At 32.2% G+C, this 19673-nt stretch overlaps 2 protein-coding genes across 2 annotated transcripts; one reads left to right on the top strand and one right to left on the bottom strand.

Annotated features, from left to right (window-relative positions):
• The first annotated feature begins 1054 nt into the window (after nt 1-1054).
• Nucleotides 1055-2370, top strand: LOC145330669 (uncharacterized). Its single transcript, XM_080175331.1, has one exon. The coding sequence runs from the start codon at nt 1308-1310 to the stop codon at nt 2211-2213; it is 906 nt and encodes a 301-aa protein (XP_080031457.1). The 5' UTR covers nt 1055-1307; the 3' UTR covers nt 2214-2370.
• Nucleotides 2371-3581: 1211 nt separating this feature from the next.
• Nucleotides 3582-17737, bottom strand: LOC145329751 (uncharacterized). Its single transcript, XM_080174131.1, has 17 exons — nt 17598-17737; nt 17172-17192; nt 16675-16742; nt 15320-15367; nt 14536-14601; nt 13858-13899; nt 12725-12800; nt 12273-12341; nt 11526-11596; nt 10686-10768; nt 10169-10236; nt 9178-9228; nt 8442-8564; nt 5072-5126; nt 4752-4791; nt 4239-4321; nt 3582-3695 (listed from the first exon to the last, which is right to left on the bottom strand). Exons 1-17 carry the CDS (start codon nt 17708-17710, stop codon nt 3582-3584), a joined length of 1191 nt encoding a protein of 396 aa, XP_080030257.1. The 5' UTR covers nt 17711-17737.
• Between the last annotated feature and the right edge of the window lie 1936 nt (nt 17738-19673).

Genomic DNA, 19673 nt, shown 5'->3' with positions numbered 1-19673 from the left:
GATGATTCTAACAGAAGTAAAACAAATTACGGACAGAAGAATGTAGAAAAGATTTGCTTTATAAAAATATTAAAGGAAAAATGAAATTATTTAGAAAATTAAATATCAATGAAAAGATTTGATTGATATTCACTTTCAATATTATAATTTCCTTGTCATACAAAACTAACAAATTTTAACAGCCAATTTTTTTACATTAAATGTTTACTAGCGGGTGCGCGCCTAGCTTAATGAATGGTGGAAAATTGTTTAAAACTATCCCGGGACCTAAATAAAACTTCTCTTAGAATGATAACTCAATCTTGCGGAGTGGCCTATAACTTATAACCTAACTTAGTTAAGGAAAGGGTTTCAGGACAAACGCAGGAGTGTTAAAATATTAATTTATGTAAGTATTTCTATACAGGTTAGGTTAAGATATGAATATACATAAAAGCCCCCCGCAGGGGTTAGGCATTTAAAAACCTAAAATATGGTTTAAAATAGGTTAGTTTAGGTTAAGTGTCCACTCCTGCATTTGTCCACTCCGACGTTTGGGACTACTGCGTTTCTCGTAGAACCTAGAAAATGTCTATACCCCCATTGCAATTGTATATTGAGACTTTTTTTACCCTCCGGGAGTAACATCAACCTCAATATTATCTTATCGGTGATTTTTTATTTAAGTATGGAAAAATAAAAAAAGTTTTTTTTATTAATTTTGTGACATTGTATAAACTACTTATTTGAAAATTTAACTCTCGCATCTGACATCTATACTACTTGAAAACATGATTTTTTTTCACTTTTATAAAGATGACTTTTAAATGAAATTATTAATGTCCATAATGCATTTAAAAAACCAATTTCAAACATAATATGTAATAAGATTAGATTAAGGAGTATTATGGAGCCAGCTTTGAATAAACACAAGAGAAAAAATCTGTAAACGCCCGGTCAATTCAACTGACCGAAAGACCTGTATACCGACTTAAACTACAAGGGTTGATTAGTTTGGGCTGTAGAAAGTGGGGGAGGGGTATCAAGAGGGGGGGGGGTAATTCAGTAGTAGTAATTGACTTTGGGGGAAGGGGTTAGAAATGATATGGCAATGGGAAGGAATGCGCGCAACAAATTGGGCGCAGCCAGCAGAACCATAAAGCACTTGGGTCAAACCAATATCTCAATGGGTCAGTTTGTTTTCAGTTCCTCCAGCGAAAACACACAAAATATAAAATATCTCGAGCAAAATTACTTTAAGTGACATAAGAAACTAATAAAAACATTAAAGTTTTATAATCACATATAATAGTGAAAAAATAAAAAAAATGGGAGCTAAAAGTAAAATGGTTGCGTACCATCCTGTCCATGGCTATCCCATCCAGCCCCAGCAAGACCTGAAAACAATCAAACGCAATGCCCGGGAGCGCAGCCGTGTTCAAACAGTTAATCGTAGTTTTGAGGTGCTGCGTCAGCATGTTCCGTCAGCTAACATGTACAAGAAATTGTCCAAGGTTAATATTATTCAACATGCCTTGCAGTATATTCATCAGCTGATGTATGTGCTAGATAATGATCAGATTCAACAGCAACCCATGCCGTCCCCAGCAGCAGTTAGAACTAATATGACCACAGTTAAGCAAGAACCTTCTCTTGAGCATTATCAAATAGCACAATCTTCAACTGAAAATAACTACAATCAAGTTCAGAATAATGCCAATTCTACAAATTTTATGTACAATCAAGCTTGGATGAATCAGAACAGTCGTTTTTCTTATTATCAAAATGAACAAGCACAATATCAGCAATGGGCTTATCAACAAAATTCTTCAATGTATCATTCTCCTAATTATCAATACAATCTAAATCAATCCCAGCAATCTTTGGCTTCTCCTGCCAGCACACAATGCTTTTCACCAGCAATCAATGCCTCAATGACATCATCCGCATATGGTTCCATGTTAGCAGCTACTCCATCTCCTTACCTGCCAGCGTGTGACAGCACTAGCAGCAGCAACGGCAGCACAGCAATCCCTCCCTACTCCCCTGCTGCCTCCAGTGACAGCGGCCATGACAGTCTGGTTGGAGCATTTTCTACAACACCAGGCCTGACGTCATCATCAACACAGTTTCAGTTTCCCGCCAAATTTGAGGAGTTTCCCGTGCAGACTGAGGAGGAGATTGAGGATGAGGATGATGTTTTGGATGCTATTGTCAGCTGGCAATCTATGTGAGGCACTGTAGGGATCATATAACCCATTATCTAATATGCAAAGAAGCCAAAGATCCTGTATTATTATTCATTAAGCTATGTAATATGCTTATCCTAACTGTGATATCTATAAAAATATATATAACATATTGTAAATAAAATATATGAACTAAAAAATATTTTGTTGTTGTTAATTTTTGGTACAGCCCTTTAGAAGATCTTATTTAATTATATACAAAAAAATATTTGTAGGATAAAACACAAACATTTAGGAATATAATATTTTACAGAAGTTCAAAAAATTTTTTTCTTCAGCTATTGCTTTAAAGGAAATCACTAAGTGTAGACATCTATTTAACCTGATCATCCTAGAAATCATCATTTAAAAAGATTATCATGTCAAAATATCTTTAAAATAGTTAAAATAAACCTATAGTGTTTTTTAAATTTCTAGATTATGTTTTTAAATCTTTATTATAGCAATATTTCGAATCTATAATATTAATTTTTAAAATTGTTTTGCAAGGTTTGCGTGATTATTATCGTTTTGTGTTTAAAGGGGAAAATTTTAAAAAAGGAAAATGATATAATATCATACAATATACATTATACCTAAACAAAATAGAACATATATAAAATTAAGAAAATAGATAAATCTATGGAAGGACGTATGACAATAGTTTCTAGCTCGTCATATCCCGTTTAAAACATATTCATTGGTGCCATTTTTTTTACCGCGCTATCATTAATTTTTCCTGCTTATTTTTTATACATATATTGAAGGGCGAGTAAAAGAATTTTCCAACTCTTACGTTATAGACTGAATGACAGATGTACAGACAGACAGACACAAGCATTCAAAAGAGAAGCTTCGGTACTAAAACAAACCAAGTAAAAATTATACCCTAGTTCTTATAGAACTATCATATCCTCCAGGATCCCTAATGATTAAAAAATATACATTCTTGTATGAATTACCTAATCAATTACTTTCCACGGGCGGGGATGTTGGCTATTACACTCAAACGCCAGATCAAACAACCAAGGATAACTGAGGGCAGCCAAATATCTCCTTTTATTTCCAAACACCTGGTGTATTAGGTTAAGTAACACCCATCAGACAGTCAAGTCTTTGATTGCACGACCTTTGTCTGAGAAGTCCTAACTGTGCATGGTAATGAATTGCGCCTGTTTTGAGCCAAGGCATTCTCCGTACTCTAACTTTTAATGTCGCGCACCTGACACTAGCAGTAGGAACCATTTTAATGTCTTTAGTGATGACGCGGTGTTAAGCCGAGATTCGAGCCTATCACAACCCCGACGACGGGCGGATGCGCTACGTGTTGAGCCACGGTCACGGGTTAGAAATAGATTAACTAATTTAATTTAATTAATTAATTAAATCAATAAAAACATTATATTTGTTAATAACATCTTTTCTGATGAATAAATCATTTTGAATTTCTGTAATTTGTTCGTTGTGCATAAATGTTTGTCTGGAGCTCTAAAAATAATGAATTTTTTTTATTATTAATTTAAGTTGGTGCTTTCTCTCAAAGTGCCTTGCGAGCACAACCCTTACTCATTTTTAAGAATAAAAATTAGACATGCCTTTTAATCAATATAATGTTTCAGTTAAAAAAAATTTTTACAATGAAATCCTTTTAATATTAGTTTTGAGTCCTGTGATATTACCCTCGTTGTTAACTAATACAAAGGTTTCGTGACTTTTTGGTCCAATTTTGCACTTATACAAGCGAAACCGCCACCAGCATATAAGGGCTCTTTTTCGAAGTGGCAGAGACTGAGAGAGGGGTTTGAAAAATAGTCGAAAACCACCAAGACTTAAATCTGAAAATAAAATAGCATAGAACCACCAAAACTTAAATCTGATAATAAAATAGCCTAAAACCACCACAGGACATAAGCGAACCTTACCTGAAATAAAGAATCCCGTCGGTTAAAAAGTTTTTGAGACAAAAATGCTTACACTTTATATTATAGGATATCTATCTACTTGAAACCCCTGTCTATTTTCTATCAATACCTTATGAGCTCCTGGTATATGTCTGTATCCATTAGTATCAAGATATTCAATTAGCTCTGGTTTAGTTCCATTTGTCAATATACCTAAATAATAAACCTTAGAATATTCCCCGACATCCGCGCCTCAGCCCAAAATTAAAACCTACTTGTGTGAGAAAAAAATAAATTTCTGCAAAAGATGGATTGTCTGTTTAGGGAAAGGTATAGACATCCAGTTGATTTTTAACAGGGGCTGCTATTCAGCCAATTAATTTCAATTGAAATTGCCCTAAAATTTAATAATTTGTTGGGGTGATGTTGGCGTGTAACTTGTTTTTTTTTCATGTAACTGAAGGGGAGTGGTTAATAATTGAAGAAAAAAAGGAAAGGGATTGCCGAGCCCTGCCTTGAATATCTAAAGCTTTTCCATATAATGTAGTAATTGTCATGGAGAGATAAGGAACATTTTACTGAAAATTTTTCTGGTGCCCAGAATAAAAAATTATAAATAAAATCATATATTTATAAATTTTACCCATGAAATGTGTTTCAATGCTCATCACTTCAATATCAACCTAAAAAACATATTTTGTTTATAAGATTTGCTTTCTCGTCATTTTTGTACCTGTTACAATTATGTTGTTATAAGGATTAAATAATAAATATTCACAATAGTTCTTTTTCAAATTTTTCAACCACAGTTCTTTTATATTAAGCTAGATATATTTTCAATTTGATAAACTGATTTTCAGTAGTCTTTTAATGAAGTGAATCAAGCAAATTAAGCTTGGTAAGTTTAAATTTTATTTAATAATGGGAATATTATTTATTTATTTTTATTTATTATAACAATACCTTGTCCCAAGGAATAGTTTTTAACACTTGAAATTCTCCTCCCTCAATATCTAAACTGAAAGCAAAACATTTAATCTCTTACATTTTAATTAAATCCCTTTTTCAAGAGCATCCTTGGTTGTTGTTATCCTTGTTAAATACAGACAAAGGTTTCGTGATTTAAAAAAAATAATTTTTATATATTTGTACGTCCCTAGCATCTAGTGGATTTTGTATTCGAAGAGACGAAGAGAAAAATAGATAAAAACCATCCGTATGAAAGAGATTTAGTTGTTTTAATAGCCCTTATTCTCTGAAGCTAGGGCTCAACTCAAATGCCAAAGAAGATTGTTTGTAAGACTCCTGTAGCCGATCTATCTATCTATCTATCTATCTATCTATCTATCTATCTATCTATCTATCTATCTATCTATCTATCTATCTATCTATCTTTCTATCTATCTATCTATCTATCTACAGGGTGCGCCACATAAATCCGGACTTTTTTAAACGGCCATAGCGCCAAAACTACTTGAGCAATCAGGACGTTTGACCCCACTATAAAAAGCTTAGGTAATGACCTTTTTGCCCATGAAAATCTTTGGACGATGGAGGACGTGTACGCCGAGTTGGCCGCACATATGTTCAATAAGGCAGATTCGAATCGCGCAGATAAATTACCGTGGATTTATGACTTGGGCCTACTAAATTTGACCTCAGTCCATCTGAGATGAGAGGGACTAATGAAACTTGCTGGAGATACTATCAGATACCTAGTGAAAACAATAGAAAAGACTAGAGCTCTCTATCCCAGCTGACTTGGCTGTAGTACTCCGACAAAGTGGATCGTGGTAGATTTTAAGATGTCAAAAACGTCAAAAATCTTGAAAATTTCTTGGTTCTTGACTTCAGGGGCCCATATGGAACCTTGAAACTCGTTTTAGACTATGTATTGCGCTGATAACCCTATCTTAATCTTCGTGCCATTTTTAAAAAGGTATAAAACGTTGTTCTAGCTTAACTGTGGCCAAAATGAGAGCCGCCGTGTCATAGGGTAGCTTTAAATATGGGTTAATTTGGATCCTGCTGTTACTCACTCCTTAAGGAGATGTGGCTTCCCAGCAGCCCCAATCTTAATCCAATGGACTTTTGGACCTGGAGCGCAGTTAAAGCATGAACCAATAGACGCGCCCATATAAAAAAGACCTCTCTCATTGCTCCTATCATGGAGAACTTCGCCTGCTTGAACAGGGACATGGTGACCAGGGTCGGCGGGCGGTTCAGGGGGCGGGTAGAGGCGGTGATTGAGGCTGGTGGCGATTTTATGAAATATTCTAATAGTCATATACCTAGGTTCCTTCCCAGTTTTTAAAATTCAATAAAATCTTTAAAATCGACGATTTTATATTTATTTGTTTAAAAATAAGAAAAAGTCCGGATTTATGTGGTGCACCCTGTATCTATCTATCTATCTATCTATCTATCTATCTATCTATCTATCTATCTATCTATCTATCTATTTATCTATCTCAGGGATAAGGGATGGGAAACGTAGGAAAATATTATTTCAGGCCTATTTCAAGCCTAGGCCTATTTCTAGCCTAATAAACCAGTTTTGGGATAGCGCAGTGGTTCGTATAAAATGCTAATGAAAAAGCTGTGTGTGTGTGTGTAGATAAAGTATAGAATCAAATTCAGGTAGCTAGTTTAAAGTAAAAAACATAACTTTTTATAAACCTATATATTAATGGCTTTTGTTAAAATGAAGTTTTTTCTCTCCCAAAATTTTTTATCTTTTACTTTGGTAATTTGAACTGTCAGAAAGCTATCGTTGGGTTTCCCTCAGACAGATTTTAGTTTGTATTATTTGCATTTTTATTAATGAGTAAAAATTTTATTTGAAAATTTCATTGCTAATTAAAATTCAAAATAAATAAATAAATATGCACTTGGGTAACATTCTATCAAGTTCTTTGGATACTATACTGGATATAATGTAATGATATATCTGTACTGTGTTGTATTGTACAAAAATTAGGGTGAAGGTGTTGTATCAACTCCGTACTAAATTTTTAAAATTCAAAATACAACATCTAATTTATAAACTACCAAATGAAAATTCATAGCTACCTTCTTTCCAAAAAAATATTCCCGTTATTTTTGTTTTTTCTATGTGGCCCTTTTTTAATGTTTAACTCTAAGCAGATTTAATAATTAAACTAATGTGATCTAACACCATTTATATTTATTTTTTCGTAGCAGACAAAATCATTATTTTTTCCAGAATTGTCTGCTTCTAAAATTTCCGCCATCTGTGATTTGGGCTTGTTTTGTATCAACCAATCAACAATTGGCTCCGCCAATTGGTGATTGGTTGATACAAAATAAGCCCAAATCACAGAACACTATTGGTTTAGAGCGGTAGCCAATATGAGCCGTCCGCCAGTAAGGTCATTAAACTAGGCAAATGGTAAAAGTTGCATGATCCCTTTCAAAACCAGGCCGAGACCTAATTTATGGCCAGGTTTCCTATCCCTTATCCCTGATCTATCTATCTATCTATCTATCTATCTATCTATCTATCTATCTACCTATCTATCTATCTATCTATCTATCTATCTATCTATCTATCTATCTATCTTTCTATCTATCTATCTATCTATCTATCTATCTATATATCTATCTATCTATCTATCTATCTATCTATCTATCTATCTATCTATCTATCTATCTATCTATCTATCTATCTATCTATCTATCTATCTATCTATCTATCTATCTATCTATCTATCTATCTATCTATCTATCTATCTATCTATCTATCTATCTATCTATCTATCTATCTTTCTATCTATCTATCTATCTATCTATCTATCTATCTATCTATCTATCTATCTATCTATCTATCTATCTATCTATCTATCTATCTATCTATCTATCTATCTATCTATCTATCTATCTATCTATCTATCTATCTATCTATCTATCTATCTATCTATCTATCTATCTATCTATCTATCTATCTATCTATCTATCTATCTATCTATCTATCTATCTTTCTATCTATCTATCTATCTATCTATCTATCTATCTATCTATCTATCTATCTATCTATCTATCTATCTATCTATCTATCTATCTATCTATCTATCTATCTATCTATCTATCTATCTATCTATCTATCTATCTATCTATCTATCTATCTATCTATCTATCTATCTATCTATCTATCTATCTATCTATCTATCTATCTATCTATCTATCTATCTATCTATCTATCTATCTATCTATCTATCTATCTATCTATCTATCTATCTATCTATCTATCTATCTATCTATCTATCTATCTATCTATCTATCTATCTATATATCTATTTATCTATCTATTTACCTGAAATAGTTAACAGTAGGATTGTCCATGGCAAGAAGAACAGAATATAAAGGCAGACACTGAACCTCTGCTTCTATGGAAGTACTTTTCTCTGATCCGGAGACAATACTCATACTGTCTCCTCTAAACATTAGAATGGATGGACAAATGAACGAAGTTAGTTAATGGGCAATATATTATACATACATATACAATTTGTATCATGAACGACTGACTGACAGACAGGCCAAGTGTTTAATACACTGGTTGCTCTTTTTAAAGGTTTACCTGTATTAAAAATTATCAGTAGTCTATCACGCAAGGACTGACGGATAGACGGTTAAAGTAAACTATAGAGTATTGTCGCTGCCAATAGTAAATTCATACAAACATCAGATAAATTAAAGCTCTGAAATAACCAAGAAAAATATAAAATGATTACTTTACTTATTCAATCATCTCGTTTGGACGATATTCTCCATCACTTTAAAGTAATCATCTAAATAGAGAAGCCAGAGAGCCATCCGCTTTTTATGGAATGCGATACTGAAACCAACAGACAACTAATCCTTTAATTGCACAATGGCCAAGACATTCCCCCTACTCTTACTATGAGTGTCACGTGCCTGACATAGGAATAAAATGTACTAATTTTAACGTTTCTAGTATGACGCAGTGCTGACCAGGCTCGAATCCGGCATCAAGCAGGCACGCTATCATTTACGCTAAAGCCGCGGGTTAAAAAATGGTTGCTTACCTAAATATCATTGAAGAAGGTTGCGAGATTGGGGATATGCAAGCGTTTAAACTGAAATTTACATAAACATTAATAAAACACAAATAAAACAAGATTCTTAAAATACTTAGTGGTTATAAGTCATCCGCTACCATAGCTTCAAGATTAATTGATTTGATTAAATAAAGAGTATTCTTCTAAAGAGGGAGGGGACATTGGGCATTAGAGTAAAACACTAGAGGGAGAAAGGGTTAAATAACTGTATCTCTCCATCGCAACCGTCTTGTGCAACTTTCCTATTGGGTCATTGAAAATGAACCAATGGTGTCGCCTATATTAACACAGTCAAGTAGCAGAAAATCATTTAGAAGCAGACGCAAGAGGTCTTTGAAAATTGAAGGGAGGTAGTTGTCTGTATAATTATTGGGAATAAGTGTAATAGATAGCCCAATGAACAGATCTATAGTATAGATGTATGTACATCTATACTATAGATCTGTTCATTGGGCTATCTATTACACTTATTCCCAATAATTGCTTAACAACTTTGGAGACTTTTAGGAAAAACTTCGATTAAAAAATAAAAATATTAAAATCTCCTAAAGATACAGAAAATTGTTTTGGTAATTTCAATTGCCAATAAGACAGTATCGTAATAAAATTAATATTTTTTTCTCGTAATCATTCCAATCCGGTGGATAGGAACCGGTTCTCATCCATACGAAAAAACTATGTGCAGCATCGTATTATATCCAGCTTTCTACGAATATAAAAATATACAACCATAAAATTAAAACCAGAGGCACAGGCTAAAAAACTGGTTTTAATCTTATGATTGTACATTTTTATATTCGTAGAAAGTTGAATATAATACGATGCGAGAAATAACTATTAACATCTGTTATCATAAAGTAGTGAGGTTTTTTTTCTGGAGATAAAGATCTCGGAAACTGCAGGCCAAATATTTTGTATTTATAGAAAATTATATAATGCAACTTTGACATCTATTTACCTATTAGCTCTCCTATTTCTATTTTTGCCGACAGTATAGTATATACTACTTGGTTCAATTAACAATCCCTAAAAAATAATAATATATAATAATAATAATAATAATATAATGTAATAATAATATTACATTCTTCTAATTCCAAGTAACCGTAACTAAAATATCTATAAATAAAGCATTGTTTCATCAAATCCACCAGCTCATACTAACAACGAAAAGAATTTTAAAAATCACGAAACGTCTACTTTATTTCAGCTCTCGTTGGGGTCAATGCATAGAAGCTCTACATCTGCCCCCCAAATATTATTGTAGATTTATTTTGCTTGTTGGTTATTTCTGCAAATTCATTACAGGTTAAGGTTGAAGTTACTTTTAAGTAAGATGAAACTCTATTATTATTAGTATTAGTGTATGTCTGTCTGTTATGCAATGGGAAAAAATTTAATTTCTTGACTTCATGTCCAAATTATACAAAACAATCTTTATATTTTGTCTTTTGAGTGAAAATATCAATTATTACCGTCCAATTATGAATTAGCTCAAAATATAAGGAAGTAGATTCATATTCAAAATCGTAGGCACCAGCTTCTATGAAGAATCCGTCTAAAAAAGTAATCATATTTTCAGTAATCTGCTGGATTATAACCGGTTCTAAGCCATACTCAAATATCATGTATCATATCGTTTTATAGATAATTTTCTACAAATAATAAAAAAATATCATAATATTAATACCAGTTTTCCTAGCCCGGACTTTCGACCCATAGGGGCCAACAAAACTTGAATAAATCTTACAATCTTTAATTTTGCTATCTGTGGAAAGCTGTTTATAATATGATGCGACAGATAACTATTATTGTATAACGTTGTGTCTATAAGAAGCTAATATGCTAAGTGACAGTAAACTATTATTGTCCAAAACAGTCAGTTGGTAAAATTAATCCTTATAATAACAGTATGTCTGTTTGTGTGTCTGTCTGTCTGTACCAAATTATCTCGCTAACCGCTGAACCGATCGGAATAGCTTCTCAACGTCCAGGGAAGGTTTATAACTATTTAAGGGGAGGCTACCACCACCCTCCCAAGGGAAATCGCCCCTAGAAAAAAATTACCCCTGTCCCCCAAAAAATATCAAATAAATTTTTTTTAAATCTAAAATAAAAAATGGGGTGGGGGTGGTCTGATTCCCACCCCCCAAAAATAATTATAAATTTAAAATAATAGGCTTTGGGATTCAACTCTCTCCTCCTAAAGTGCCCCTATAATCTATACCCACAAAATTGAATGCTTACTCTTTAAATACCTTGTCTGTTTGGTTATAAATGATTTTGGATATTGCAATTGTTGAAAAAAAACTTACTTTTCTTTTCTCCTTTAAATACAAGATTGTCGACTTCCACAGCTTGTAAATCATGAAATGATTGGGGTTGTCTTAAGTAAAAAAAAACACTTAAAAGTAATTTTGGATATTATATATTTTAATTTTTTTTTAGAAATGACATGATGATTCCTATAACGGTTTGGTAAGATTTTAAAAGCATAGTAACTTTATAAATACTGATAACAAATCAGTATGTTCATTTTTAAAATGATTTTTAATAACATTTTTTCTCGTATTCATTCGAATCCGGTGGATAGGAACCGGTTCTCATCCATACGAAAAAACTATGTCTAGCATCGTATTATATCCAGTTTTCTACGAATATAGAAATGTACAATCATAAGATTAAAACCAGTTTTTTTAGCCCGTGCCTTTGGCATCTATATCCGCGGAAAGCCGTTTATAATACGATGAAAGAAATATCTATTCTCCAATTCCATTGATTTTTTGACTGTTGATATCTCTTACGATAAGATAAAATGTAAAAAGCAAAGCGTCTCTAAATTAAGCTTTTAAAAAATAAATTGTACTGGGGGTTGGGGGGGATGTCCTGCTAAAATACAAATTACCCACCCCATTAAAAAAAAATTTACCCCACCTCCAAAAAATAAAAAAGGTTTATGTCTGTTTGGTTAGTTAGGAAAAAATTAAGATAATTCCTTTTTTTTCAATAGATATTTTGAAATAATGAAGATTTAATTTTGATTATGGAGAAAAAAAACTTACTTAATAAAATCAGAGACATTAATTGTTAATTGATAATCTAACCCATTCCATGGTTCAATCAATTCTTTCCTAAAGAAAAAATATAGTAATTATTAACATGGATAGTAAAGGATAATAAAATGGACAATAATTGGATTTACCTTCCCAATAATAATAAACAAATGTATCCCTTCTGTAGATTTAATCAAAGTTTCCAAAGGTTTTAGGCCATCTCTAAACTTACCCCTTCTGTAGAATATAATTAAGGGTTGAAACGCTTGGACATTTAACTTAATAAACTTAAACCAAGCAATCCAAATTCAAATGGAGTCCCCTAAGATGTTAAGCCAAAACATTATTATTGATTCACAATCCACTTTCCCCTTTATGCCTAAGATCACTTTTATGTGATTCTTAAATTGTTTTTAAAAAAATAACTTTTCCTAAGCATCTAAAAGGAAAAAAAATGTTACCTTATAAAATGTACTAATTGTTTATTGTCATAGCTTAAACAGGAGAGCAAGGGAACTGTCATTGTATCAATTGCCACTAAAAAAAACAAAAATTGCCCCAAGAGGTATCTAACTCCATTTGATCAATCCAATTTTTGTATTGAGATTTTGAAATAAGTAAAAAAGATGTAGGGGGTAATTTTTTTGAGGGGGGGGGGGGTTAGTCACCCTTTTAAAATCAAAGTTTGAAAAAGATTTTTTTTAGGGGGGGGGGGGGGCATTATTTATCTTTTTTGGGGGGTTGGGGTTGTCCCACCCTCAAAGAAAATAGCTTAAAACACAGGACCAGTATAATTCCCTAAACAGTGGAGCATAATCGGTTTAGAAAAATGTTACGCATACCGATAGAATTGTCATATACTCTAGTTTTTGGATTATGTATCATATTCATGCTATTTGTAGTATAGAAGCTACGTTCGAAAATGTGAGAAAGGTTGAAAAGTTTTAAGTAAATTGGGACATTTTACCACGTAGCTCTTAAACTATACGTAGCACAGGAATAGTTCTTAAACACCCAAAAACTAGAGTTTCTGATGATTCTAATGATATGCATAACATTTTTCTACTATTAACACAAGCCGCACAATTTGATTTTTAAAAATGTACACATTTTTTCACAATCTTTAAATTGGTTATGATCCAAAAATCTTCCAAAAATAGGTACTTTGGAAAAACCGGGTTTTAAGGCATAATTTGTTGAAAATCGACAATGATTTTTTACGTATACAAAACTCACAAACCCAATAAAGAAATTAAGATATAGATTATTAATTTCTGTCAATGGCAAGTGGGTTATATTTAGCAATACTTTTGTTCCATTAAAAAAACACCCTGTAGATATTTGTCGGCATTTAAATAATCGACCAATAGCCTCAACATACATAACCTTCCAAGGACTCACAGAAACCTTCACTGACCATAAAAAAATTGTCTTATTGATTGCGAGAAAGACATACAAACATTCTTCAAATTGGCCAACATTAACATCTTGAAAAATGGCCTATTCAGCCGTTTGCGTGATCTTTGCCAACATTCAAACACATTTCACTATACTTTATGATAGAATATATATACTAGAATTACACCATACTTACTATCTACATAATTTTCTTCTACTTTAAATTTCTCTGTATCCTGAAAATTGTAAAATATAAACTTTATGGTTAGCTTATGAGCAAAGCCGCTCTTCAATCTATGCATAACTCCCAATTTGATTCACATGTAATGTGAAAAAATAGGATAGTGGAATAAATAAAATATTTGGATTTAAATAATAAATAATACCTTACATTTTAGAAGATATAAAATAATTATTTCTCGTATTCATTCGAATCCGGTGGATAGGAACCGGTTCTCATCCATACGAAAAAAACTATGTCTAGCATCGTATTATATCCAACTTTCTACGAATATAAAAATGTGCAATCATAAGATTAAAACTAGTTTTCGTGGAAAATTATCTGTAATACAATGCTAAACATGATATTTAAGTATGGCTGAGAACCCGTTTTAAATCATCGGATAATAATCGGTTTTGAAGCCATGCTGGAAAAATATTATGGCCATTTTAATTAAAACAATATTTGATATTTTAAGTTACTTCATGTACATCTTTCGATAAAAAAATTCTCCGCTTACATATTTTCATCATGCCATTATCAAAATTAAACAATTGGAAATTTTACATTTTCTGATGTATGACACGCTTAAACCCTATATAATTGCAGTAGCAAGCCATTTTCTTAAAAATTAACCCTAATGTTTATATTCCTCTGAAGAGTTTAGAATTTGTACATAATTTTGGAGTATTTTCGCTGTTCTTGCTATTTTGTCATCACCTAGTATGAAAAAAAATACTATAAGTAGTAACTTTATAAGAGCAACGACCCTAAAGGCTTCTATGGGCATTTTAAATAGAGTTGACCCTCCAACTTTTAATTTTAAAAAAGAAAAGTAAATAAATGGATGGGGTATTTTTTTCAGGGGGATTTCTCTTTTTATTAATCTTTCTTTTTTTGTAAAAGAGAACCATAATGGTTAAAGGTAGCAAGTTCTAAGGCTACATATACATAGACAGGCATACATCCTGTTATTTTTATAAAAGAATGATCATATGTTGGTCTTGTTGTCTGCATCATGGTCGGTAATTGACTTTCATTGTCCATTCCATTACAAGAACAATGCTTTATTACATTCATATGTCTGTATTTATGTCCTCTAAGATCTCAAAACGGCTAATTGAAAAACCAACCGTATGTATTTTTGTAATTGTAAAGTATGTAAATCAATGATGACTCACAGTATACTTATAGAATAGAATTTGTATATAATACGTAGATAATATGACAGAGGAAATTTTTTGGACAATTTAGGTTGCTACTGTAGTCCTCATTTATTGGTCAGAACATTCCTTCAATAGGATGGGAGGGAATGAGGTGAGGGGAGTTTAATAGGGTATCGTTACTTTAGCCAGCTGGAAGGAAATTATATCTCTCACACTATCCACGTATTATATATCCATTCTTGTAGAGTAGATTTCAAATATAAATATTATACCTTCAACTTCTTTGGTGTTAAGATCATATTCATAAATTCCTCTATGTACTAAAAAAGGTAAAATATTAATAGATTATGAGAAATTAGCGGCTACGCCGCTGGCCCAAGCAACTAAAAGGGCAGATTTAGACTAGAAAATAGCTTAATTCCATACCAATCTGAAAATGAAATAGCCAAGAACCAATACAGGACCTTTGTGAAGCTGAACACATTGGTTCAGTGGTTATTGAGATCTTAAGCTTTAGACAAAACTCATTACTAAGTATTATATTACTAGCGGATACTCCCCAAGAATGTATGAAATCTGTAAACGAGGTGCTAGAAAAATAGCTTTACCCATCCCAAGAATACATAATAGCCTAAAACCATCACAGAACCTATGTGAAGCTTAACTAAAATATAGAACCCAATAGATTTAATGTATTGAGATCCTAAGTTTCAGACCAAAAACCCTTACTACTTAATATTACAGGATGTTGTTATCGAAGACTGGTTAGTGTTTAACGACATGTCCAAATGTAGCATAGTTGTTTGCAACAAGCCTAGAATTATACTAGAAGCCCAATAGTATAGGGAATCTTCACAAAAAATGTAACAACTAAAATTCCTTCCTCCAGAGCATAAACAAAATCGTCATAATTTACTGCATGACCAGAAGGTGTAATCTCTGAAAAGCACTTACAACTTCATTTAGATTCAGCGGTTAGCGAGATCGTAAGGGACAGATGGACTTTCAGGCAGACATAGTTCTATAATTTGTATTGTAGATCAAATTGACAATACAAACTATTCATCTTGAATCTGGTTTTGTTGTTACCTTTTGGTATATTCCCTAAAAAGTAAAGCTCAATCCGTCCTAGTTTTAGGCTACATACAGACCGATAGACGGGCAGACTTTATTTTACTCTTTATCATACTAGCGACTGTCCTCTAGCATCTAGGAAAGGCCAGCAATATAGCATAAAAGTACAGAAAGAGAGGGGACAATGGGCTATCTATTACATTAGTCCCCAAAGTTTTATAGTAGCGTTTTCTTATTCGATGGTTAAACAACTTTGGGGACTTCAGTGAATTTTGATTAGTTGTTTCATTAAGTTGAGTGTTCAAACGTTACAACAACTAATCTTAATCACTAAAAGGAAAATTTTTGTATCATCATTGAGAAAGCAAATGAATTTATCGGCCATTGTTATATCCCTTTATATCCCTGATATAAGCATTCTAAGACTAAAATTAAAAATAAAATGGTCTAAAGCCCCTCCTATGAACTATATGATGGTTTAATTCTTTACTACAACCTTACTACAAAACTTATATAACATGTAATGTCAAATAACGCAACAAATGCAACTTACAAACTTTAGAATTAGCCAAAGTAGACTCATCTAGAGGCGTTTCTTCGCTAGAACTGTTGAACCATTGCCTATAAAATATGAAATGTGAATAAAATATAATAAGTAAAGGGCTGTAACTTTTAAATGCAGAAACTGTTAAAGATGTTATTTTGTTTTCCTTATAAATACATTTTTTTACGGGTGTAATTTTTTTATATGCAGCAATATTTTTTTATTTACTGTATATAAATATAGTAGAAGATCTCGATCCCTAATCAGTAAATTATACAAATAAGAACACATTGTCAGAGCAATCCAGCCATATTATTGGTTAGAATGGGTACACATTTCATCAATATACAATAAGTGAGCTAATAATATAAACAAAATATCAAAATATAAACAAAATATCAAAATGTAAACAACAGCTCTGTCTGCAAAAATCCCTTTTTTAATTTTGACGAAAAATGGGGTCAGTTGAATTACTTAGATGAACTATGTATGTCTATTTTGCTTACCTCGGAAAGCCTATTCTCCTACAATAGTATGTTATTCTTTTTTTTTCGTAATTTCATTGCATAAATGCACCAATATGGTTAAACATTTTTTTGACACATTAATAAATGTATAAGTATAGTGGGTTGTGTAACATATAGCTCGTGCACTCTCTATTCTTTTACTTTAAATCTAGGGGCATTTGAGGAGTGGAGAATCCTAAAACCCATTTTTAAAATTTAGATTTTTAGAAAAAGTAAAAAAAATTTACCACCACCATCCCTAGATTTCTAACCTTAGGACTCCCTTGTGATGTCACTCTTATATCTGATACCGTCCGTTTTTCCATAGATAGGCCATATGTTAAATTTGCAAGTAATAACGTCGTAATAACTTTTTAAAAAGTGTTGATTAAATATTTTGAAAAAAAAGAATAAAATACATTCCTAACGGCTTCTAAGCATTCTGTGTTATAATTTATACTAGATAAACAAACACCGCTATCAAGTAAACTTGAAATAAGTATGATACAATTCAGTAAAATTAATTTTGTTCCCATCATTTTATTCTGGAATAATAACAACAGTTTATATATATTCAAATGTATGCTAGCAAACACAGAGTAAACCCTTAAAGGTAGTTGAATTGGGATGGCGTTGAACGATCAAAAAGTATTTTAATCTTTATTTTTCAACAGACAATTTTTAATGACCAAAATAATGAAATAAGTCGTAAATTTTTTAATAATCAGGGCACACGCACAGCCCTCTAGCTTTAATAAAAGCTGAGAAAATAGAGGAATGGGCATCCAACCACCCCTCCCCCTACTGTTAAAGGGTTAAAATATGGTTAGTTCGTCACTGCAGGATAGGAACATGATTTTTGGTTCAGACCGACGATAAATGTTGAAAAGCTTCGCTTTTAGTAAACGAGAAAACTATTTCTGCAGGGCCTCAGTAACAACACTTATTCAGCTCAACTCAACCTAACATAAAACAAGCAACAAAGTTGTATTTTTTTTAAAGTTAAAAGGAAATTGCATTTTTAAAAGCGAAGCTTTTCTATAATTAGGGTCGGTCCGTCCGTCCGTACGTCTGAGACGGATAGCTAACTGACGGCAAGATTTAGCGTAGCAACTCTATAATCATTACCAGAATGTCCTTACGTCTTTTTTTAACATGTTGATTTTTCTACTTTTTTAATAACAAATTCTTATGTGATCTAATGTTATTGATTTTATTTTTGGTATATTGATTCCTGGGACAACAAATATCAATATTATAAGCGAAGCAACTCTATAACAAGTCCTAAAAATGTCAGTATGTCCATAAATATTATCCTGTATTAAGCAAATTTTTAACAAATTTACTTACAATTTTGCTTCGACTCTTATACATTTATATTCTGATTATTCAGTTCTGACACTATACAAGTGTTAATGTCCATTTGTCCTACCGTTTCAGTGCTTTACTTTTATGGATGTTGTCATCCTTGTTTCAATAAAAAAATATAAGATTGTTTTTTGAAAGGCTGAACATTGAACACTAAATTTACATGTCTGGAAGCCACAAGCCATGAATTAAAACTTAATGACCGTTATTTTTTAGACAAGATTCTTTACAATTCATGTTTGTTCGCAAGTAAATATTCTATATTTCTTATTTAGTATTCATGAATATTTTAAAGTTAATGTTAAGCAATAACATTAATTTTTACTTGGATAAACTTTCTTTATTTTTGTTCTGAATAATAAAATAGAGATTTCACTCAGGGAGTAAGGGAGGGGACAATGGGCAATTAATTCAATTTAAGAGGGTTCGCTGAAAAGCAATGAAAACCAGATTTATCAAGAAAGTTTTACCAAAATTGTAAAGGGATCATGGTAACCTAATTTAGAACAAAATTAGTTCTAAGAAAAAAATCATTTACTTGAAAATTAAATTATCAACACATCACAATGTAGTAAACATTCTGTAATTAATCACTAGAAAAATCTTGGTTAGAACTACCTAAACCCTTCTGATATATTTATAACTTACCCCTAAATTCAAGCGGTTCTTAGATTATTTAACCCTTAACGGTCGGGGGGGGGGCGTTGAACGCCCCCCCATCCGGTTTTTTCTATCTCATTTTCTGTGTGTGAAAGATAAAGAGCCCAAACTGCTTGACTTTTTAAGTATGGGTATGACACATAACTGAGAGTTGGAATTTTTTGAATGTCTCCATCCTGGCGGGCACAGGATGCCAGCAAACCTGGCAGGGTCATCCAGGTAAAGAGCAAAAATATTTTTTTGACTAAAACAAAGCATTTTATCATACCAAAATACTAAAAAATCCTCTAGTAGTACATCCCTATATGAAATACAGGTGTTCAAGTCACTTTCAGGTTCCAGGTATGATCCTGCAGGTCCTGATCCTCCAGGTCTCCAGAAATCTTTAAAAGGCTCCTGTGGCCGCAATTTTTGACTTAGAGACTTCAAATTTTAAACTTAAGCTTTTTTTACATGTCTACATAACGTATTAAA

This window comes from Acartia tonsa, chromosome 10 (assembly GCF_053477335.1).
Source record: "Acartia tonsa isolate MP-2025a chromosome 10, ASM5347733v1, whole genome shotgun sequence".
Classification (NCBI taxonomy): domain Eukaryota; kingdom Metazoa; phylum Arthropoda; class Copepoda; order Calanoida; family Acartiidae; genus Acartia; species Acartia tonsa.
This window is presented reverse-complemented; position numbering and strand designations above follow the sequence as displayed.